Below are 24,936 nucleotides of genomic sequence, written 5' to 3' on the forward strand. Positions count from 1 at the left end.
CAGGTCCATGCGATGCCCTAGAAGAAGAGGATTCCCATTCCACCATTTGTACTTAAGACTCCATGTTCCTTTCTCCCAGGACAACAGCTAGATCGGAGTCCACACAGTGCCCAAACAGTTCATCTTCCTAATCTGCATGGTACCATGGAACCTCTTGCAGGCAGTTTCTTTAGCATTTAATGGTGTTTTACCTTTAGCCAAGACACTTTCATTCTCTGAAGCTGTTTCAACTAACTTCTAGACAAACTGCAGCACACATGCAAAAAAGAAATGGCAAAATGCACACTGGCCTTTTCTGGACCATGAGATGTTTTGTATGTAGTGTTCATGCATATGGTGAAGAGACAATGGGAGGTGAAAAGCGAAAGAGCTGGCTAATGTCCTGGGATTTCTCAGGACAGGCGGTCACTCTAGTTGCACAGCTTGACTTCCCCAGAGAGTTTTCTCAAGGAGAAACCAGCCATCGATCTTGGGACACACAACTTCCAGGACCGTTCCTTATCTCAGAACAGCTTCTGCCACGAATTCCTGAATGCGCTTTAATGTTTAAATTATTAAATGCATTAATGTATTTACATTATTCAAGTCTTACGTGCATTTTTCTAAGATAATTTATGTATAAGAGCTTGAATGTCCATGACTGTTAATGTCTACAACCCTTCCTGTTCATTATTGATTCTGGAAGGGGAAAAAAAAGGCAGTGTTTTAATGCCTTATTTTTAATGTATTAAGAGTCTGAATAAGTGCATTCTCTTTTTTCTTTTGTAATTTCATAATTTAAGTAGTGCATTTATTAAACTGACACAGTATGAATTGTGGTGAAGTCTGGCACAGGTCCATGCTGCCAATGCAGCCCAAGCGACCATCATGCTACTCTGCAAATCAAGTACAAGCTCAGCTCCTCTTACTCCAGCTTCTACTCCCTACCTGAAATCAAAAGGGACAGGGACTACCAAGAAGTCTTTTTAAAATACAGTTTCTTTGCTATTTACATGGCTTTTCTCTGTCATCTCTATTTTAAGTTGGTGAAAGTTTTCTTATGCTATTGATGAGCTGTTTTAAAACAAACTTGTTTTTTCAATGAGCTCTGACACGCACACTACAGTTAAAAAATTTCTACAGTACTTTTTAAGCCCACTAGCGCCAAAGCTCTTCAAAAACCTAAACTGAATATAATTTTCTTATTTCTACACTACAGTTGTGCACATCATAAAACCAAAAATTTACCTACAGCTTAATGTTCACAGGCAAATTATCTACAGGGATCAAGTCACTTTCACTGTTGAACCACAGTCACTTCTAGAGCAGAATGCAACAGCTATTCAGCAGTAGCTGGCCACCTTGCATGCCAGTTTGGGACCAGAACACTGTAATAGGCAACAGAAACTGCAAAAAAAAAAACAGCTAACACACAATAGATCTACTACCTCTGCTCACTCCACCCACGCATAAGTGGTGTTGTATGGACATGCACTTTATATATAAATTATGTGTAAATGGCTTACATGTTTATAGCCAAAAATACTACTTTCAAAGTCCAGTTTTTACTGCCAGACAAATCCACTGCCAGCTGAGCCTACACAGAGCAACAGTGACACCCGATGGCTTTCAGCTTAACCTTCAGACATGCGCTCCCTGCAAGGAGAATCCAGGGGCTCCGTTTCCTCTCTCAGTGCGGTAGCCCCAACTCAAATCACCTATCAGAACAACTCATCAAGAAGCTGAACTGCAGAGAGATAAAACTTGCTGTATGTAGGCACTGTATGTAATTAAGAGTGTGTGCATAAGTTTCACAGTGCATTCTGCATAATTACAGCCTTGCCTGGCACAGTTGCCAGTGCGAGCATGAACATACACGCACACACATAATGTATGCACAATATTGTGCATATGGACTTGGGAAAAGACAGAGAACAGTGAAAGTTGCTGGCTGTTGTTTTAAGAGCTGACTCTGCCATTTCTAAGGTTAAGTTTGTGTTTTTTTGCTACTCATTACCATTCTTTAACTGTTACAATTTATATCAGCATATAATGTTAAATAATTACAGGGAGCGGAGCTCACTCTAGCGAGGATATAAATGCGCTGTGGGATTCTACAGATTTAAACAAATAACACTCACAGCAGGGGGTGAGCAGATGAATTAGCATTAATATCCTGCCTGGGAGATCCCAGTGCAGTGTTATGGCTTAAATACAGATCTTTTCTGTAACAGTCAATATGACAGCTACTAGCAATACAGCCCGGCACATTCACTAGTCAATATAGCAGCTGCAGCTAAAAGAATGCCCTTGTAATAATCTATACAGCAGCCAGTTAAAATAAATAACTTCCCTTTAACAGTCTATATAGCAGCCAACTGCATTAAAACCTTCCCTTTTAAGGTCTATACAATAGTCAGCTAAATGGAAAAATTGGCATCCTTCTTGGCAGCTTCAGAGAGAAGCCAAGCATCAAATGGCCTAGAGACTGAATTCTCCTCTTATCTCTCAGGGGATGAGGGGGGTCCCTTCCATATCATGCTCGTGGGGAATCCTGCAATACTGCTATTACAGCTTGCAGTTTAATTTTTTGAGATGATTTAAGCCTCCAAAGCCATCAATTCACTGTCTTTCACAAGGAATTACATTCACTTTAAAAAATAAAGACCAAAACCTATTTCTTTCCTGATCAGAATAACTGATCAGGCAGACCACAGCTGTCCAGGAGTAGCCAGCACATACATCTGTACTTCCTCAGAGTAAAAGCACTATGCTTTTCCTGTCACCTTTACCATTTGAGAGATGCCCCATCTCAGTCTAAAAGCAGAACCTGAACTTGAACTCTCTGTTTTACATCAGTGGCTTCTTTTTTGCTCTCTAACAAGAAGCAACAGGCTGAGGTAGGCTAGGAGTCTACCTCCCTTGGACTATACCCCAGCACATCATTTTGCAATAGTAATTGCAAAAGGCCATAATATAAATCATAACAGAAATGGTTATAAAGCATCCAAATCTGAAAACTGAACTGTAGGAAAATCCATGACCACAATGAATTCTGTCATAAGGCCACTACATAATGTTTTTATATATGCAGGGTCAAATTCTGATCTTGCATACGTAGACTTTATACTGGTATACATCTGTTCTTCTGTGATGGACTGATGTAGATTTACACTGCAAACTAACTGACCTGCAAAACAAACCTGTAGAACTTCAACTAAGTAAAACAATGCTTCTTGAGGCAAATTAGAAAGTAAAACTCAAAAAACTCATAAAGCACTTAATACTGAGCTTATAGTTTACAAACTGTTGTACAAGCAGTAATAAATCTCCAGAAAACTAAATGTGTAGCTATTTTCATATTTTCCATACTGCCGAGAGATTTTATTGACAGGGGATTCTGCCACTAAAATAATACATTTGCTAGCTTCTTATAAAAGAGATAGATGACTATTTTGTTAGAAAATGGAATGATAAAGCAGGAACGGCATTTATTCTTTAAAACTCCACAAATGAAAAACATCTGCCTGCTTTCTTTTTAAGAAATCTGTCCCTTTGGGTATATATTAAAAAACATAAACATAAACCAGGGGCCTACAATCCCACCAGATGTTTGGCACCTGGAGCCTTTTCAAGTAATTGATCAAGAAAATAAATATTTTCTCAGGTAACAGGAAAAACTTATCTCTAAAATCTTTCACATTGTCAATGCTTTAATTTATTTTATCTCAGATTTTAAGGGAAGACTGCAGCTACAAACACATTCCAGCTTATAGCCTCCCAAATTAAAAATAAATACACACCACCCCTACTGCAGAAGTCATGGTTTGAAGCTTTGACCATATTTTGCAAAATGACAGTTATTAAAAACAACAAACATGCATCACAGTGAGTCATCTGGTTTCCAACTTCTGAGTCAAAAGGGGCTGATTCCACACAAACTGAAACCTGGCGCTCTGACTACTTGCATGTTTAACGATTTGTATCTCTGCACCACAGCTTCAGAACAGGATGTGGAAGAAAAGAATGAAAAGGAGATGGAAGAAAGGGGAGGGGAGGGGAAGAGAAAAAAACCACTTCTTTACTGGTCCCAGTGTCATTGCAAATAAAGACCATGTCAAGATTTAAACCATAATAATGGAAAGGCTATAAAGGTCTCTGCTATAATGTTTCCTCTGATATTCCCTTTCATAAATGCTCTCTTTATGTTGCATGCTTTGCAATAATACATGTAATGTTTGTGAACTAGCCCCGCTGGGGAAGCTGTATCATATGAAGCTTCACAGAATACAACATTACAAGCTAAACAATTCATTTACCAGTTTCTCAACTTCTGTTAGCTGCACCTATCTTCTTCAAGAGAATGCAACAAACATGAGGAGACAAGTAATCTAAAGCAACCTCCAAATATGTTTAGCTGGAAACAGATCTGTATGTACCAACACATGGACGTGCAGTATGGAGTTACCTCTTCCTCCAATGCAATACCTTTCTGCATAAGACTAAAAGCCTCTTCCCAGATCCTACATGTATAAGCAAGATCCCCAAACTTGTTCACATCTATGCCAATCGGATCAATAGCATCCCGAGCTTCCCCTTGGCAGAGACAGTGAAGAACATCAGTGCCAAAAGTATCTGCACAGTAGATCCCTGACAGCCTCCTGACAGCAGTGCATAATATATGTGCAGGGGGTACTGGCTGCAACACCTCTTTCATTTTGCACGTGCATAGCAAGACCCACTCACTTCAGGTAACACACTCAGCTGCACAGAGCTCAGCCCTGCCTTCCAAAAGGAAGGACCATCAGCAGCCAGAGGCACCTGCATGCCTGGCAAGAGAAGCTTGCAGAGGAGCACCGCCTCTCTAAGAATTTAAGGTCAGGCTGAAATCCCATAGGGCTTTACTACTGAATTGCACTGAGCACTGAACACCACTACTTTGAAGCATACTGGGTGCTCGGCAGCTGACCACTAGAGTGAGAACCAAGTTCATCTTTATGGGATTGTAGCAACCTGATGTTGAAAAGGGTGGTGTCAAAAATATGGGGGGGTGGGGGGGTGGGGTGTGTAGCTCGTCTCACTCTTGACTGTAATTCTCAATCACTGCACAGAAAGTATTTATATCCTGTTGGCAGCATGTGTAACCAATGTGACTCTTCGTGTCAGAGCTGTCAATTACGGGCTTGACTTATGAGGAAAGATTAAATGAGCTAAATATGTAGAGCTTGGCTAAGAGACCAGGATGGGGGTGGGGGAAAGCAGAAATGATGTGATAACTGTCTGCAAACATCTGAAGGGTGCAGATGCTTAAGGAGGAAAGGAATCACTTAGGGTGGCACACAAAACAAACAGGAGAAGCAAGCTGGAAGGAAGACACAGGAAATTCTCACTGTACAGCAAAGAAACTCCACTCCAGCAAGATGTACTCTGCTGTAGAATTGTATCCCAAGGAATACTATCATTCAGGCCATTCACATGCTTGACAAAACACTAGGAAGTTGACAGCAGCAGAAAATCCTGCTCTGATCAAAAGACAAAACAGATCATGTAAAAAAGTGGGGCATATTGTGAGTGTGGCTGATGATACGAAGCACTCCCTCTTGCTTCTCTCCAGCTGTAAAATCCCTTTACTAAAAAGCTATGCATAATTCCATTGTTGCTTTTCCAGAAATGCAAAATTGTCAAAGTAGTAGTGGTGTGTTATGGGATTACAACTGGGAAGAGGACATGGTCTGTAAAATTATAACATGGAGAAAAGCTATGTAAATACACATACAGAACCAAAATAACAACAACAAAAAAACAGCAATTAAGATGTTCAGAAGGATTTGCAGTGTAAGTGACACAGGGAGAAATACAAGAAACATGAAAAGCAGGGCAAGTCTCTTCCCCAGGTAAACTGGTTAGGAACTCCAAATCCAAGAATTATACCAACTCTCAACCTCCTAGTTTGGCAAATATTGGCTCTAAGGTTGCTGGCACTGGAAGTATCTGAAGGATGTATTTCTGTCCATCAAATTTGGGGAAAGTTCTTTCAAGCTCTTCAATAAGCCATTCTGCCCTTTGTGCCCCAGCTACCTTACTTAAGACACAACATATCCTTTGCTCTGAGGCACCGCAAAGATGCCATAGACATTGCAATTTTTTTCTTACAGCATGATCTCCCTGGAGGAAACCAAGAAGTGAAGGAAGTTAGCACATGTAGGCAGTTAGAATCACTTGTAAGAATTACTAGATGTCACTAGACTCTTTTTGATTGCCGTAACAACAACACAGTCAACATCTAGACACAGGTGAAAGGAGTCCAGCTGTTCAGTGATATCAGAGGTAGGAGAGGAATTAAGAATCTCTGGCAACACTTTCCAGATTAGGGATTTAATAATGTGGAGTCAAGAGGCACTCCGAAGAACAAGTCTCCTGCATAAAGTTACTTGAAGAAACTAGAAAGGCAGACACTTCTGTAAAGTTCTTAAGCTGGCCCCTCCTCTCCCTAAGCAGAAATAACTGTGGGCAATTGCTGCCCTCTATAAGTTGTTCTGCACATAGCATATGTTCCACACACGTGCAGCTGAAATGATACTATTATGTCACCTTGATCACATAACCCATCATTACCAACGTGCACACTGTGCAGGCACCTCTCTGCTGTGTGCCATCACCTGTCTGAAATTAATAGGGACCCTCTCCAACAGCTGGGATGCACACAGCAAAGCACTCTCAATCTTTCTGAACAGGCAAAGAGCTGGGCTGTCAGCCCATACAGGACAGCCAGCTGACAGCAAAGCAAGCCATGATCTGTGAAAAATTGTTTGTAGGTGTAGCAGGTTTAGACCTCCAAAACACCACGTAAACATAAACAAAAAAATTAATTTCTCTCAAAGGGAAAATATTAAGCAAAGTATTTCCTAAACATGTGCCGGCGTTTTTTTTTCAAAGTCACAAAGCACTGTAGCTTCCATTTTACCTTCAGTGAGAGATCTGGGATCTCTGGAAGGCAAATCATACCTAACATTAAAAAAGATTCTACCCTGACTCCTAGAGCTCTAATTTCCTTGCACATTTTGTGAAGCACAACCTAGAGAGTTACAACTATTTCAAAACCTTCTTAAGTCTTCTGACCAATAATATTGCATTGTCTGAAAAGCAAGTAGGAATGGCTTTCAGAGCTCTCTTACGCACAAGTGCACAGAAAAGATTATAAGCTGCTAACTCACCACATTGTTAGTAACAGAAAATGACTGTACCTGTCCTAGTTGTTAAGCTGGCTCTAAAGTGTCGTTTAACCTGTAAGCTCTTAGGGACAGGCAAAGCCATTATTACATTTTGTACAGTCTGGTAGGGTCTCTACCCGCTACTACAGGTTTCTAACTTTCATACATGAACATATAAAGCTGCAACAGAAGTTATATCCCAAACTGTTATAGCCCACCCTCTTTTAAAATTGGGGTTTAAAGGAATTCCCAGAAAACTTTCCCATTGACCTCAGATGGGCAATTTAACTTGACATGGCAGTGCTCCTTTAACCACGTGCACTAAGTAAATTTGTACCTGCGTGCTTTGCACATGTTAACATACTTCTCTAAATCAACAGAGTAAAAGGAATTGACAGATTAAGCAAGTACATTTTGCATGAACAAGAAAGTAAGTCAATGAACACACAGAAGTAAGAGACAAAACCACGCAAACCCCTAATAATACCAAACTTATCAGAAGGTCAAACACAAGAAGAGGTCTGCTTAGTCAATAACAGAATTCTCTTTCCAGCAAATCAAAAGATACTGTGCTAGGCAGCCACTCATCTCTGGCTCCCTGTTCATGGCCCAATAAAACCAAAATCCACACAGCAGTTGCCCTCCACACCCTGATGGAATTATTGTCCAGCTCTGAGAATCCACAGCAACACATTCAGGACCTCCCCAAACAAGCTGAAGCATTATCACCCGCTAAGGTTACTGCCCATATGGGAGGGCACAGAGCTGATAGCCTCTTTCTCGCCTGCTGACAGTGGTAAATTATCCTGACTAATGTTTCGCTGGGGGCTGTAAGTTAGTTGCCTACTGACTCTGGCTGTCTGGAAAACCCCTCTGGATAGATGTACTTTTAGAGAATCATTCAGTGTAGGCCACCATTCCGACAGACAGAAAATTTGTACAGTAAACAGGTAGAAATCTTGTCTTAAACAATATAGGGTGGAAAAATGGAAAACAAAAGTGTAATGGGGAGTGTCCATCCAGTACACTCCAGTCCATCACATAATTTCTGGAAACAAAAGTCCTTATGAAAGAAAAAAGACATTTTTCTACAGATCTAGACTAGGACTTCTGAACTTTAAAAGAAAGGATAAGGATACTACATGGTGCCTCTTGCATAAGAATGCGTTCCAGAACACAAAGTATGAATTTTTCAGTGAAAATACTGTTCTTGTCTTCATTTCAAACAACAATTTGAGGCAAATGAGAATCTTCTAAAAATTCCAACATCTCTCATTCTCTGTAAGGTTTGATAGGGCAGAAAGTGTGCCTACTACTTCCTAAGAAGAGGGACACGGGCTCTCCTGTGTCCAAAGACTTGTTAATAAAAACTGGATTCTGAGTGCTCTCAAAGTAACATTAGCCCCAAGAAGCTCTCTCAAATCTTATGACATAGTTCTGTAACCTTTGCTCATTCCCACTCAGGGTTTTGTTGACATGGTTAAAGACAACCATGTTGTTAGTGTTAGGCTCCATCAACTTCTAATTACACCAGTTAGAGCTAAAAAAAAGTCGTCAAACTTAAAATCTCAATTGCAAAGCTCCTTCCTCAGAAGCCTAAATTAAATTCTCTTTAACCACAGTCTACATAAGAGGAAGCTTAACACAAGAGATGAGGTTTAAAAGGAGGCCACAGAACAGAGGATCTAATAATTCTATTGTCTGTCACTGAATGCCAAGCACCCAAATCCAGGCAGCAGAGAGAAGGGGAAGTAACTGTCCAGTTTCAGTTTCAATAGTTTTAACCATTATAAACACATATCCTAAATGTAACTGATTTACTTCCAAGGAAACCTAGCAACTAAATACAAAAGATGTAGAGGAACTAAATATGCCCACAACCAAGCCCCAGTCATGGCTTCTATTTGAGATCTCAACTGATGGCTCAGGAAAGCAAAGGCAGATGCAAACACCAAATGTGCTCAGCACAGACATACCAACTGATGTGACTTCGTGCTGGTGGATATGCAATGGATATGGAAATGTCAAGTCTCTTAATTGCTCTCATTTTTTTTCATTATTCCTTGATTATCAGGAAAGTAGTCAAAACCAGAAAAAGGATGAACTGAAGAAGTAGCAGTATACAATAATCAGTTCTAAAAATGTACACGTGCAAGGCTAGAGGCTTTTCCAAAGACATAAATGGGGCAGAATGAAGCCCCTGAAAAAGAACTTACCTCATTACCCAGGCCAACAGACCAAGTCTCACATCTATGCCACCAACTTGCTGGATGAACCTGTCTAAAAAGTTAACCTGTATATCTCAACCAACTTTTCTAGAAAATGGAGATAAAACAGATATATTCCCTAAACACAACAATTAATGTCTGCAGCGTACCCTATGATGTTTGCACAAAAAGAGGTGTTACAAAGTATCCTGATCATTATGATGACCCTTAAAAATTTGAAAATCAGTTTACCAAAGGGGAAAAGCCATGAGGGCTCTGGCACATCCCAACAAACTACATTAACTGCTATAGAGGCAGCAGTAATTCCTGTCACTTTGTCCCATTCAACAGCCTGTAAAAAAGGGAATAAAATGTCCGTATTTCAGTGCTAACTGCTACAAGAACAGAAAGAAATGGCACATGCTAAAAATAAAAGAAAAGTTAAATAATCCTGTTCCTCTTACTACAATCCAGGGATTTTGTAACTTAGTGAGAAATCCAGAGAGTGTTTTACATTTACAACCAGTACTTTCGTATTTACAACTAGTACTTCTTCCAGATATAAAGCACCAGCAAGGGAATGAGTATGTTTTGTGGCATGAAACAAACAAATGAGTAAGCAGCATGTGGAAAAGCCTCACTTGTAAGCTCTGCTTCCTTAGGTTCTTCCTACAACCCAGGCTCATGTTAAGAGGCTCTCATATGTATAACCTTCACAGCTGTACTGCAAGCAGATTCGGCAGGAAGCAAGGAGCAACAGCAAACATATTCAAGCTCTTGAAAACATGTCAAAAGCAGCACAGTATAGTTAAAAAGCTACAACATGCTGCTAGAGAGAGACAAAACAAGCTAAAAAGAGTAGAAAAAAGATGACGTAATTACACTGAAGAGAGAAATTAGACCAAAGAACTAAATATTCAAGAAGAAAAGGGGATTTTCTAATGCTTTGACCTCACAGAAACAGTTTTGTCCTATGTAGTTACATCCTTTGCACAGCCCAGGACCTTGCTTTGAATGGCTACAAAAAGACAAACCTATTCCAATTCCACAAGTGTTCGGAGGCTTATCAGAGGTGGCTGCACATACAAGCAGAAAGGGATGCAGCAGTGTTCACTGATAAGCTGGACTCAAGGAGAAGCTGATCCCACACTGACGATGACAAACGTGGCTGTAAACAGCAGCAGAGCGAGATGCTGACACTCTGCTAACACAAGGTTACACTTCCCACTATGGAGCTAGATGGCAAATTTTAATGGGCCAAAACCGACAGGTAGGGAAATGAGTGTCCGCTCTCTGCTGCAAAAATTATAGCTTTTCCCATCCCCCTTCAACTCACTCTCCACAGTACTACAACTCAATGACCTCTTACTAATGAGTATTTTTCAGTTGGGACAGTTTATTGTAAGAACACTGGATAACTCAAGGGATTAATGCATGGACGTGGAGACCCTTATCTCCAGTTTAGTAGTTCAAAACATCAGAAGTGGGTTGTGGGCTGAAGAAAGAGCAATTAGGAGTATGACATGAGCTTGCACGGCTCTGTTCTGAAGGCCTCAGTAAGGCCATAAACCTCAGCAAGGTGTGCTCTAAAGACCCAAAATGCATTACACAATATGATGTCAGACTGCTTCTGCTACATGATCTGGCATGATCATGCTGAAGCCTTCTGCAGACAACTAGAAACCATTGCTTCTGCTGGATTCCTGTTGAAAGCAGCAGGCTGAAGGCATACAGAGTATACAGAAAGAGCAGAAAGTATTTAGCACCTTGCATGATACAGTGCCCATTAGAATCACAAATGCAATATAAAGACAGTTTGAGTCTATAATGACATCTGCTGATACAATGCAAGATGTTTTAATTCTATGGCTTTCTCATATCAGTGGTGTGTGTAACAGTTCTATGTTCTAAACAGGTCTCCCAGTATTGTCAAGCACTAAGTACTTTCAGTCACCAATTAAGTCAAAAAAGTTGAGGGGGCACAGAGAAGAATTTGGTCATGACAGTCTCTTCTCCCTCCTCTGGATTCTCTAAGTCTTCAACTGTTTAACACCAGATTTGAAGTCACCAACGATATGCCTGAGCACATGGCTTTCCCATACAGAGCCATTTGCTGGATTCATGGCACAGTTTGTTCTGGTGTTTCTGTAAACTTTTTTATGACATGGCACCATGTGCCAACAAGTCTGCTTTATGGACCGAGATACTACATACATTAGAAGGCAGTATGCATGATCCTAGCTACAGAGAAGCCATAGCAGTGTGGTGGAAGTTAGGTCATCTGGCTCACAGAACTAAACTGCTCATTTAATAAGACTTCTACAGACACTCAGCTGGAAGCAATAATGACTCCTCAACAAACGTGACAAAGACTGTGAGAGTTTAATATAAAAAAAAACCAAAAAGCAATTAATGAAAATAAAAGGAGAAAACCTCCACCTTTCAAAGATCTCTAATTAGCTCACGTGCTAGACACACCATTGTGAGAGTAAAGTTTATGTAAGTGTATAAATATTTTTATGTGGTAGGAATACACACCTATAGAGAAAGACACACAACCGCTATGTGCTTCCTCTAAGCAACTCTTCAGTCGCTTATACAGTAAGAAATTAATTAGGTCAAAGGTAATGTTAGAATCTGCCTTGAGAAAGAGAACAAACTGTTGACCAGCATAATCTGCTGCCTGCTATGACATTCCAGGGCGGGGGGGGGGGGAACACACACCAACCCCCCCAAAACTAAACTACCTAATCCATTACAAAGCACACGGCATCAGTAACAACTTCAGGTAATCTCATGTACAGGTGTCCACGCAATTAAGGGATGGCACAGCGTTACTACACTAGAGAGATTTTCACTTCAGAGCTTAACAGAACTCAGGCACAGCACCTTCATTAGAAACATTTTACTGACCCTTCCCAGGTCACAGTCCTTACTCACATCTCTCTCCTTTAAAAATCATCTCTTGGGTTCTCCAGATAAGAGTTACAAGGTAAAAATACTTCGATGCGGTCAGTGCCACACCATTATGGAAAATACTTGAGTCTTCTCGCTGCAAACACTTGTATTCACTATGACCACTGAATGAAAGCCAGAGAAGAAATTAAAGTAGATTTATATGTTTAGGACAATAAACATGGCCTAAGAATTTTGGAAAGGTTTTGACTGAGTTATAGATGGCTGAAGAGGGAGGAAAACGAGACGAAGGTTGTAAAAAAACCCCACCCAAACCCATACTGCAGCTCCAGAGAGTGGTAGCTAACTTCCTGCTCTGTGTCACCATAAAAAAGAAAACAGAACAGGGCTCTCTTAGTTATCTTCAGATGCAAAAATTCCCAGAGCTCTTTCCAAAATGGTTCTAGAGTGAAAACATTGGATCACATGCACTGCCAGCTGCCAGACACTTCTAAGCTCACTCTGAGTGCATCTGAACAAAAAGACAACTTCGATGAGGTCTTTGAGCAGCAGAGGGGTTTTTTTATTAGACAATAGCACTAAGAATCTCAGTTTAAATTATGCTGCACAGGTCTTTCTTCAGACTACTAAATAAGCACTGATCAAAAGCATACATTGCACACACTTAGGACAGGCAGTCCATGCTCAAGGACAGCTCAGTGGCCTAGATGACCTATGTCTAACCCCAGAAATACAGGAGGTTACAGCTACAGGTCAGAATTCAGAGGTCAACAGCAGGGCAACATAAGGTAGTTTACACCTTTTTCACCAAGCATGAGCTCCTTAGAAAAGCAAGACAATGGATGCAAAATGATGCCACAAAGAGAACAACTCATGTATGTTATATTATCAGCAAGAAATTATATGCTGCTTCTTGAAGAACTTACCAGTGGCTCCCGAGATGCTGCATTTTCAGTGGCAGGGCAGGAGCCAGCCTGTAAAATGAAAAGAAGAGTGAGGTTACATTGCCACCCGATGGACACAACTAGAAATACTTAGGATTTGGCAGACATACTTCTGCTATCGGCAGCAATTCTGTGATGGACTGAAGACAAAAAAGGTTAGAATCACAGAAAAAAAAATTAGTTCCAGCAGTTCCCATTTAAAACAACAGAATCCATAGAATCTTCAGAACTTGCTTTAGGTAGCCAGCAGTTAAGAGCCAGAGAGACTACTGTGAGAGATGTCATGAAAGAAATGTTCACCCCAACTCAAATTCTGAAATACCTGGCATAGTGAACCAACAGGGCATGAAACTGGGAGTCCCTCTGCTAAACTCTTGGTTGCAACCCTTGTCACATTGCATGGTATAAGACAGGACATTTTCATCATGTATGAAATGATAATAATTTACTGGTCTCAAAGGGACCTGATGAGTCCTCGACATCTGCAAGGAATTGTGCAATACTAAAGGGAAGAAATGCTGCAGAAGCCCAAAGTACTGCTATTGATGTAGATGCAAAAGTACCTCACTCCGATTCCATGGTTCACTTTTTCCTCTCTAGAAGGACTAAACCTAATTTGACACCCAGTTTCTCCCACTTCCGTGATCCAGTAAAGCACCCTTTGTCTTCTGCACTATTCTTCTAAAGATTTCCAAACAACTATGACTTAATGCCAGTAACCATCCTTGTTTCCTACACATAATGAAGAGACATAGTTGAAGGGCAGATGCTGAACACCTCACCTTGCACACTAGGAAAGGGTGGTACACGGGAGGAAAGCAACTGTTTGTTTCAAGCAGGACAGCAAGCCAAAGGCTGGACTGGACTTAAAAATTCAGGAGCTACCACTCTCCAGGCTCACCTGAAGTTTTGCTTATATTCACTCACTCATCAAGAACAGGCATAACACTTTAGCATAGTCCCGTGTTTTACAGAATTACTCTCTGGGCTTCCTTCACCGCCAAAAACCAGCAGTCTGATTTCTGTGTAACTAGCATGTATCAGCTCTCCCAAGGTAGAGACACCTAAGTGTTACCATACAATAAACTTATCTTGGTCAACCAGCTACTTTCAAATGGGAGTCACAAGATGTTAAGATGGTCTAAACCATATTGCCCTTCACTGCATGTTTTTTTTATCTTAGCAGAGGTGACACATACTGGTTACCTCAACGGTAAAAAAAAAAATATGCAGTTTTATTAGTAATGAAGACAAGTTTTAAGGCTCAGCTAGAGAAAAAGGATCTTATTCACTGAGTATAGGGAAAGATAAAACTCCCAAGTGATAGATAGCATCAAGGTCCCTAAGTGACTTTTCATTCTCCAATTCTATTAAACACTTCTATGCAACATACCACACCCTCGAAGTACCTCAAGACATTTTTTTCCCCGCATCTACAAAATATGCAAGCAAAAAAATATAGCTACAAGTAAGTATTCACCACAAGAGGGTGCCAGAAACTCAAATATACTGCAACCGGACTGCCTCCATGCAGCAGCAGCACCGCCAGGCCCGGCCGATCTCACACCCAGGCAGTGACTCTCCACAGAAGCCCCTAGCCTCTTCCTGTCCAGTCACCACCATTTTTGTAACTCCAATATATATATACGCAAAAATTCCAGCCACTAAGAATTCACCTGACATAACCACTGCAAATATCAGCTTCAACACCATACTGGAAGCCACACTGCCCAGTTGGTCTGTAGTGGGGACAACGCTATGTCGTACCAAGAAAAGGGCACTTCTCTCTTCAGCCTTGTCACTGGCTTCCCATTTTTATACGCATAGTTTATCTGCTTTCAAATCCTTTATAGCTGGATGAAGGAAAAATAAGAGCAATCTCAAGATCCACCCACTCCAACAAAAATATGAAAAACATGTAAGAATCAACACAAGAATATGGCTTCCTTGATTTATTAATAAGTTAACTGAACTTGTTTAGGTTGTGGATAAACTTATTTGGTGCATATCTCTACTTCTTTAGTCAAATCCCAGGACTAACACAGGTATCTTACTACAGCTAGTACTCTAAAATACTGGGGCCTGATTCATAGCACGCTGAAGTCAAAGAAAAGATTCTCATCAGATTCAGTTAGCACAGGGTCAGAATGGCTTAGAAGAGGCAGACAAGAAGAGCACAGATAAAACTGTTGAGAACTTCAAAAAAGTACCTATAGCTGTTAACTACTATTTCCATGGAATTGTACCATCAAGCCACTTGTGTTAGGTGTTGAGTTTTCTAAGAATGTATGTATTTCACTGTTCTGTAGCATGTTTCAAGGAATATTCACAGCATTTTAACTACTTAAGCTGACTTTGCAAAGAGAAAAACTACAGAAGCATGGTGCAAACAGTAAAAAGTCACAAAGGCACAAAGAAAGAAAGAAACCACCACAGAATTCACCTCAGAAAATTCCCAGAGCATCCTAAGTACTAGGGCTTGTATGTTCTTGCCCTAAGGAGCTGCACTAGTATGTACGGACTGTCACTCCACACAGAATTTGTCCAACCCGGGAAAATGACCGATGGAAGATTTGAAAAGCAGCCTAGGTTACTGCAAGAAAACATGTGTTATATCGTCAGGTAAGAGAGTCTTTGTCCTGAAGACAAATAAGCAAAAATTCTGACGTTTCTGTAGATGATATATGAGTTGGATAATTTATGGTGCTTCGACTGCATTGTCCAAAGATGCCAACATTTTACATGAGATCTGCATTTTCCTTCCAGCAAGATTTCCAAGTACAAAGCACACTGTAACAGCAAAAGAACTAGTCTTATAGGGTACGGGACAGTAACCCTTTAGAACATGTTAGCTCCAAGACAAGTCAAGGAAGATTGATTGCATCCTTTCCTCACAACAGCTGTTCAACAGCCTGTATTTAAGGAAAACAATGGGCATCACAGTCCAGAGACCATTTATCTTCAACATAAAAATCATCCTTCAAGGCAGAGAATCCAGTGGCTTAACAGGCAAGAGCTCAGGCAAGTGAGGGGAGGAATTTCCCTATATATTGACTAACAATGCAACTAGGGAATTAAGTCTCTGGAGCAACAAATCAGGCATCTTTCAGCATCTTTGAAATTTGCTTTAACTCCTTACATGAAAAAACACAGCTAGGTGGCAGACTACAATCCAAAGTGGGCATAATGAAGCTTTAGAAAGAAAAGTAAGATTCAGACTTTAGTACTCTGCCTGTTTCCCCACTAAACCACATATAAGAACATCACCAAGTACAGATGATATTGGAACAAAAATGCATTCTGTTCACCTTATCATCTCTCCCTTCTCAGTCTCTTACATTAAACTTAGATGTAGTCTGTTTTTAGCATAGTAACCCTTCCAGTGTTATGAAACAAATAAAAGAATCCCACATACAGAACCCATTCTGCTTATCCCACCTCAATGGCGGTGCTGCCATTTTGGTACCAAGTCCAATTCAGCCATTGCCTTTAACAGTTTCAAGCCTTTTATGACTCACGCAGACCAGCTACATACCAACCTCCAGGCTACAGAATTCTCAGCTTCTGCACGTAATCGTACAGATAATTAGGTATCATTTTGTGCCCCAAACTAAGCAGCTTCAAAAAATTTAGACATATTTATTTAAACTAACAACACTACTGCCAATTAACGTTAAAGAATTTCAATCTCTCACACTACTGGGATTTACAGTTAAACGGAATGCTGGAGGGCTGGGTTGCTGCTGGCTGGCTGAGCCAAGAAGACTCACCAAATACACTGCCGAAGTATTCAGCATCAAAGAAATACCGAAAGCCAAGAAAAATAAAAAATCCGTTATTCTGTTCACAGGCTATTCCATCACCTTGCTCTTCCCTTTCTTTTACTATAAGGAACAGTAACAAAGAGTGAGATCTTTTCTTCCATTTATTTTTTAATATAGACCTTGCTCATGGTACCAAGGAACATAACTTCTAAACAAAACCAAGTATTTCAAAATCTCTGGTAGAAATGTTCATTGCCCTTAGAATACAATTCTATCTATGTAAATGATTTCATTTGGGCTGCAGCACTCCCTCCTCCCCACAATCCTTAGGGCAATATATTAATTCAAAAGAATCAGAAAATTAAACAAAGAAAAAAAGATAATAAGCCAAAAGATATCTGATACTCCCTTTTCAGAATCTAAACTGACTAGATTTCTAATCGAAAACATGATAGGGCCCAAACATTAACATGTTAAGCAAGGCAGTGCTACCACTCACAGCCTTACGGTGAATGCTTGGCAATAAAAAACATCATCAGTGGTAGACTGTAAATATTCTGTAAAATTCTCTAAACTTTTAGTGTGCAATGGGGACAACCTTTTACACGCATTGATACAGCACCAAAACTGCAATGGCTGCCTAAGAAAGGTGTCATTTACATTCTGCTAAACTAATAAAGATACTTTAATTGTTTTGTTTTATTCCAAAATTGTCCCCTTAAGAATTATCTACTGTGCTATATATTCTTCAATTACTACACCCCCTTGCTCCAGCCAAAGCTGCAAGTTGCTCTCAAATCCCGTCCAAGCCAACAGAATTTGAGAGCAATGAACACTGCTCAGCTAGAGTTCTGGATGAGGAATGTGCAACTAGTCTAAGACACACACTAGAGGGTGAAGATGGGGGTATCTGTCAGCAGCAGCCACCGATAGCCAGAACGACCTTCTGTCTCCACACAAGCACACAACGCGCAGAAGGAGGAAAGTTAATACAGAAGAAGGACTGCTCTGGATGTGTGAGTAGAGGGGGTAGATGTTTGTGTGGTCACCCTTTAGCTGAACTTGAGCACTAAAGGCAGACCCCCAGAGCTGCCCTTTAAACAAACTCTGCCACTAATGAAGTCATGACAGGCCAGGAGCCAAAAGGGGTGCAACCATTTTGCTGTTGCCGGAAAATCCAACATGTCTACGTACAACATGACAGAATCCAGCAGAGGAACAGTTAATTGACCATTTTCACCCACAGTGGCTTCAGACCACCTCCCGCCTCATCAGAGCTGACACAAAATAGTCTCTCTGTGGTGAAAAATTAACTTTGTGGCCTGGGTATTCTGCCTTATCTCAGATTCTTCCTGATCTAGAAATTAACTCCAAGCATTAACTTGGATTATGTTAAAAATCACAAGCATTGACTGCACTACGTTCTTTACAGACAATACCTGGAAAACTCTCCACATTACATGTAAGGTAAGAGTTACTGCTCCCATTTTTCACTATGGAGACAGTGACAGAGTGACTTTCCTCATGTCCCTAATTTTAAAACCCAGGGGATGCTCTGGCTACACACAAGACTTTTAACTTTCCAAACATCAAACCTTCTTTTGAGGTAAAGCTACACTAAATAAATGTTAAAAAAAAAAGGGGAGGGGGGGGGGGGCAATGGGAGGATACTACATCTGAACAAGAGAACTTCAAAGTTTCTCAGGCAACCAGATTTGCCAATTAACCTGATTTCTTTCTCAGAAACCTCTAGTCAACTGCCTTGCAGACTGACTGCTCAAGCGGCTTATGGATCAGTTGCAGGTTGTTTCAGGTTTCCTCATTCTGAAAGCATGAGGAATGGATTGTAATGCCTGCACCTCAAACTATGGCTGATGAAAGCACATGGCTGAGGCACAACCGCCCAGCAAGCTGAGTGTGAGTTTGGTAACTTGGCCTTTCATAACCTAGGAGGAGATCTGGTTAGTCAAGAGTATGAATTTTATGGAATTGATTTCTATTTCAGTTTTGTTCAACAACGTTCCCTACAAACTCAGCCCCCTCAGTCCAGAATAAAAGGTTCAACAGGGAGATTCACAGTGATCTAGTCAAATGCGGGCAGATTTGAATGATAGCATACCAAAGCGTGTCAGTGGCAGACTTTGCTGTTTTCTAACCTCTTGCTGAAACAGCCAGGCCTTTCATCTCCTGCAGACTGCAGGATGGCCCTCTGTGCCCACCTAAAGGATTTTATAAAACTCCTGCTTGGGAGTCTGTCCGAGATACAGGTAAGGTGAGAGAGCTGCCAGGAGGTCCCTAAACTTGAGCTAGGTGGAGTTTGCAATTAAATACAAGTTACCCTGGATCGTGAGCAGGCCAGTGAAGGGAAACCTATGCTGCATACAACTACCTCATAGTTCCATTTTTCCCTTTGGCTCCCCCATTCATTTCAGCTCCCAGTTTAAAAACATTTTAAGCTTTCAGTATGTGTCTTGAGCACACACTCAAGCCAGCACTTACATTTCTCTTTTACCCTCCCCATTCAGTTTTTGACAACGCTTTCACTACATCCACCATTGCTTTGCCCTTTCACGCTGCTGCTTCGAGGACCTTCCCCCCTCGCAGCGGCGAGGCAGAAACATTTCTAACTGGTACTCCACCTCACCTCGAAATCCAGCCGCCCCCTGCCCTCTGGCTGCACTGCCCCCCCCCCCCACGCTCAAGAGCTTTACTGAGCTCCAGACTGACCCCCAGGATGGAAGCGCGCCTGCAGCCCGGGCCCGGCAGTCAGCACCCCGGCAAGAGTGGCTGCGGAGGGGCGGCCCGCACCAGCCCCCGCCGCCGCGCGGGGCAGGCAGCCAAGCGGCGGACCCGCACCCCGGGAGGAGAGGCTGCGCCCGGGGCCGCTCAGGGGGGCGGCCTGCGTCCCCCCCGCCAGCCGGCCGTGAGGAGGCGCCGCCGGGCAGCGGCCCTTGACTCCCTCTCCCGCGCCCAGGGCCGCCCGCGGACGGGGGAGCGCGGCGCGCAGCCCAGAGGCCGCCGCCGCCTCACAGGGCCGGTGCTGCCGCCCGGGCGCCCGGGCCCCCGCAGCCAGCGGCCCCGCGGCGGCGGCGACCGTTACGACAGGTGCGGGGGCGGCACGGGGAGCGGGGCGTGCGCGGGGAGGCGGGGAGGGCAGAAGACAGGAGGGACAGGAGGGACAGGCGCGGTGCCCTCCCGTCGCCCCCCCGCCCGCTTCCCCGCGGCAGCAGCGGCCTCACCCCACCCCAGCCCGGCCCCGCCGCCCGCACCGCTTCGCTCGGCAGAGCGCCGGCCCCGTTTACCTGGCCGGGCTGCTCCGTTTGCTCCGAAGCGGCCATCTTCCCAGGCCCAGCTAATCCATCCCCGCCCAACCGATGGAACGCCCTCGCCGCCGTTCCCCCGCGTGGCCCCACCGGCTCGCACTGCAGGCAGAACGAGTCGAACGCCGGCGCACCGATGAGGCCCGCGGGGACCCACTGCCGCCGTGAATCCCCGGCCTCTGCGGCCCCCACCGCCGGGACGGGAGCCAGCGGGTGGGGCGACTCGGGGCAGGCGTGAGGACGGCACGCCTGGGACTGCGAGACCGTGTGGGCCGCAGCGTCCTGCCCAGCCTGGCCAGCCGGGCCATTGACAAAACCGGCGCCGCTCTGGGCGGCGCGGCAGAGCCCGCCGTGCGCGGCCTCGGCGCGTAACCATGGATACGGCACCGCGCATTGCTGTCGCGCTACTGCGGCTGCCGGGGCCTGCCCGGGGGCACAAACAACGGCAGGCCCCGCTCTCAGCCGCCCGAGGGGCGCCCTTCGCTTGGCAGCGCGGGGGCTCGCGCCCCGGTACTGATACACGCCGCGGCGGCGTTATCGCGTGCCCGGGCTTTTTCTGCTTATGCTACAACTGCGCCGCACCTATACGGGAGGGCCACGGGCAGCACAGCGGTCTGCGCGGGGCTGGGCGCTCTGCAGACGCCCAGGCGCGCTCCTCTGCCGTGCTTGGCACGCGATCCAGCCGCTGCCGAGGCTGACGGGATTTGCCGCGGACTCACGTTACAACGGCCCGGCAGCGGCCGGGGGGCGGGCCCGGCAGAGCGGTGACGAGCGGCGAGGCCCCCGGCCGCTCCCCCTCCCGGCCCCGCCTCCCCGCGCGGCCCGTCCCGGCGAGCCCCGCGCCGCCCGCCGCCATGGCCGTGCCGCTGAAGCGCTGCCTGGTGCGGCGGCGAGACGGGCGGCAGCAGCACGGCGTGGCGGCCTCCTGCCTACGGGAGCTGCGCGACAAGGGTGAGGGGAGGCTGCCCGCGCTGTGCGGCGGGCCGGGGCCCGGGTGGCGGCTGCCGCGGGCGGAGGCGTGGGAACGGCACCGCACCGCGCCTTCAGCGGGCTGCGCGGCTGGACGGGGGGCGGTGCGGGCGCAGCGCGGCCCCGGCCCCTGCCCCCTGGTCCCGGCTGCTGCGGGTCGCGGGTCGCCTGTGGTGGGCGCGGCACCCGGGCGGCGCCTACCTCGCTGCGTTCTGTTACGTATTTTTTCTGTTCTGCAGCTAGTGGCGTTCTGGCTATTGACAAGGCCAGGGAGCCCATCACCCTGGTCCTGGCAGAGGACGGCACCATTGTGGATGACGAAGATTACTTTTTGTGTTTGCCGCCTAACACCAAGTTTGTGGCGCTGGCCAAGAATGAGAAATGGTCTGGCAAAAGCTTAGGTACTGTGTGGATGAGGGAGCAGGGAAGGGGAGGGCGTCTGCAACACACCTGGTGACATTAGGCTGTCTCAGGTGGATGAGGAATGACCCACAAAACTGATGGCTCTTGTGTCAGATAGCGGAACAGCCTGGCTCTCGGAGCCTGCAGATGAAGTGGACAGTGGCACAGAGAAGTGGAAGCAGTTGGCCAGGCAACTGAAGGATGACCTGTCTAATATCATCTTGATGTCTGAAGAAGATCTCCAGGTACAGCAGGGAAACCTCTAATTCATACCGTTGGTAGTTTCCATAGCTGATGGATTTGAGCGTCTGGCAGCTTAACGCCTTGTATGTGGCGAGGCATGGCAACAGCTGCCTCTTGTCCCCCTGCAGCACACAGCTTCCCAGGCGCCAGGCTATCTGCTTTCATTTTTTTCATTTTCCCGTGCACCCTTAAGAAGTTGTACTTTGATTGCCAGGAGTTAAAGGATTTCGTTAAAAATGCACATAATTTGACACCTTCCTGGATGCTTTTGGCTTCTGGCTGGTGGAGTGCCACTACAGCCTCTCATAACTAGGCTGGCTTGCTATGACAAGAAACCTTGTGAAACAAGCTGGGTTTCATGAAGGTGGAGGCTCTGTTGTTCAGGTGGCTCGCTGTTTGTTCTGTAATCAGTGTAACGGAATGAGTTAGTCTGTGTAACAGGAGCACTCCCATTTTTTAAAGGTGCTTATTGATGTACCACGTTCAGACCTGGCAGAAGAACTTGCCCAAAGTCACACCAAAATCCAAGTATTGCAGGACACCCTGCAGCAGGTGCTGGACAGGCGAGAAGAAGAACGCCAGTCAAGACAACTCCTGGAACTCTACCTAGAGGCCTTGAAAAACGAAGACCATATCTTAAGCAAAGTCGCAGGTAGGGAGCATTAGGATGCTAGAGAAGGAGCTTATCAGAGATGCCTGAAATAGTTGAGTGGAATAAGCAAGGCAGAGTGAAGGACTGGAGTGAGTCACTTGCTTAGCAGCTGTTAATGTGGATGTAATAGCTGGCATTGCATAAGAATTCTCTGACTGGGTGAGACCCAGAGTCCTCTCACTGCTGTGTCACATTTTTCACAAGGCCTGAAAGTAGAATACTGGGGGAAAAGCTTAAATCATATTGTCATCCTTAACATTATGGATTTCTTAAGTCAGAGAATGCACATAGATCAAATGCGTATTTTATTAATCTCAAAATGGTCAAGCAATCCGGGCCACTTTTCCTGTCCTGTGTTTGTCACGGGCTGTAGTGATTCTGCTACTTTTCAGAATCCGAGACTGTACCAAGAAAGGAGATGGATGTGGTTGACACAGGTACAAGCAGTACAGGCACTTCAGCCAAAACAGTGCTCAGTGACCAGATCCTTGCTGCCCTGAAAGAGAAGCCTGCACCAGAGCTCTGCTTGGACAGTCAAGATCTAGAGGTAGGTGAGAATGACATAACCATATTCTGGCAAATCTCTCCCTCTGGAGAGAGAGGTTACAGGGGAAGCTGTCCTTGCTTCTGGAGGTGCTAATGTCAATATATCTCAGTCTCAAAAGTGGGGAGCTTTAATCTGTTTCTTTTCCTCAGTAACACTGCCCCCTGCTTGGAGCTCTGAGTACTCCCAAGTACTCTAGTCCAACCTCAGAAAAGCCACAAATATAATTTTGATCTCTGCCAAATCACTGTCAGCCAGTGCTTCACACAGCCAACTTAGCAGCAAGGGGATTTTTTGTACGCAGATGCATCTAGCTGTATTTCCTATATACATCCCAAGTCAAAATTAAAACTCATTATTTTGGAAAAACAGTGTAAATAAGCCCATAGCTTGGAAAGGAAATTCTCTGTAAACCTTAACCATTAGAAAGTGTATTCTTTCTAAGGCTATGAACTTGCTACTCTTGCTTTTCCCTGCTGTAGAAAGTACATAACTGCTTTCTATTCCTTTGAATGTCTGAGTATAGCTTCAAGCTCTAGGTGTTGGTAGAATATTGAAAATCCACTGGCCCACAGGATAGATGATGAAAGCTGGGAACATCTTCAATACCAAACGGCCCGTACTAAACAGGTGTCTCATTATGGGTGTTCTTAATGTGGGCAGAGGGGTCAGTGGTGGAGGAGCATCAGTAGCAGAGACTGTTAGAAATCTGTCTTGCTACAGCTGGTCTTGAAAGAAGACGCACAAGCCCTGGCCTCGGCTCTGAGATGGGACAAGCAGAAAGCTGAAGCGCTGCAGCAAGCCTGTGATCAGGAGCTCTCCAGGCGTCTACAGCAAGTGCAGACTTTGCATTCCCTGAGGAGCATGTCAAAGGGCAAGAAAACGCTACCCTGGGGAGACTGGCTTAGTTCAAAACGCAAAAAATAAGACTGTAGTGCTGCTTGCAATTTGAGTTGAATGCAAAAGAAAAAACAATACAAGCAAAGGTATATGCTGGGAGCCGTAGTTTGCTGGTCATACTGTGGTCTGGCTATAGAGAACTAAAATCTGGACATTGTCCTGAGGCTTAAAATCCTGTGATGATTCAAAATCATGTGTAACAAAAAGGATTTTGACTTTTTGCGGAATACTAGAACAATGGTATTGCTAAACACAGCATGTAGGGATTCAGCTTTGAATGCCTGGTTGGGAGCCAGAAGCTTCTATCTGATAATGATGGATCTACCTTCTGAAGCCCCAGGCAGTTTGCTTACTTTGTCCTCCCATTTTGCATGTGAAGGATGGAAGACCTCTGGAGGACGCTTTGAGGCACAGTTCATGAACAGGGCAGAGGGGTTAGCCAGCTGCTGTCTGGCTTTAAGCTCCAGCCTGGGGTCTAGGAACTTGAATTCTTACGCCGATTTAATCAGTTAAAGTAAATTCAAAGTCCCATCAACTTCTGTGCTTTTTCTGTAAGGAACTCTAGCCTCTTGGGTGCCGTGTAAGCACTAACTTGTAAAATACAGCAAAAGTGGAAATACTTGCTTTCTAAGGCTGTGGGGAGAAGACTTGTATTTGGCCTGTCTGTATTACTCTCCTAATCATTAGTGTAGTATCATGATGCTTTTGTATTAACTGGCTTATTTTTAAATGTGTTGAAGTCATCTTTTCTAATACCATTAAAACCTTTTTACCTTACTGTTGGGACTAGGCTTGATATTTCCACCACCTGCTATGATTAAAGAATGTGCTGGTAAGTACCGTATTACCTTAAAGATAGAGGAAGAAGAAATTAAATACAGAAGT

At 44.1% G+C, this 24,936-nt stretch overlaps 2 protein-coding genes across 2 annotated transcripts in view; one reads left to right on the forward strand and one right to left on the reverse strand.

The window, feature by feature from the left end:
* The window catches only part of PEX14 (peroxisomal biogenesis factor 14), an 80,341-nt gene extending 59,466 nt beyond the window's left edge, over nt 1–20,875 (reverse strand). Inside the window, exons 1-2 of the mRNA XM_037378624.1 lie at nt 20,324–20,875; nt 13,240–13,287 (exon numbers count right to left, since the gene is read on the reverse strand). Coding sequence (XP_037234521.1) covers nt 13,240–13,287; nt 20,324–20,359 — 84 coding nt within the window. The 5' untranslated portion in view covers nt 20,360–20,875. The remainder of the gene's footprint in view (nt 1–13,239; nt 13,288–20,323) is intronic.
* A 280-nt stretch (nt 20,876–21,155) lies between these two features.
* On the forward strand, nt 21,156–24,829 carry DFFA (DNA fragmentation factor subunit alpha). The gene is made up of 6 exons (XM_037378625.1): nt 21,156–21,292; nt 21,550–21,711; nt 21,827–21,957; nt 22,418–22,607; nt 23,000–23,154; nt 23,875–24,829. Exons 1-6 carry the CDS (start codon nt 21,196–21,198, stop codon nt 24,076–24,078), a joined length of 939 nt encoding a protein of 312 aa, XP_037234522.1. The 5' UTR covers nt 21,156–21,195; the 3' UTR covers nt 24,079–24,829.
* The last annotated feature ends 107 nt before the right edge of the window (nt 24,830–24,936 follow it).

Source organism: Falco rusticolus, chromosome 3, assembly GCF_015220075.1.
Source record: "Falco rusticolus isolate bFalRus1 chromosome 3, bFalRus1.pri, whole genome shotgun sequence".
NCBI classification, from domain to species: Eukaryota; Metazoa; Chordata; class Aves; order Falconiformes; family Falconidae; genus Falco; species Falco rusticolus.

Excerpts from the sequence above, each read along its gene's own strand:
- DFFA (XM_037378625.1), top strand. The coding sequence starts at position 21,196 with ATGGCCGTGCCGCTGAAGCGCTGCCTGGTGCGGCGGCGAGACGGGCGG. Across the intron at positions 21,293-21,549 it reads ACGGGAGCTGCGCGACAAGG|CTAGTGGCGTTCTGGCTATT; the intron begins GTGAGGGGAGGC and ends TCTGTTCTGCAG. Across the intron at positions 23,155-23,874 it reads TGGACAGTCAAGATCTAGAG|CTGGTCTTGAAAGAAGACGC; the intron begins GTAGGTGAGAAT and ends GTCTTGCTACAG.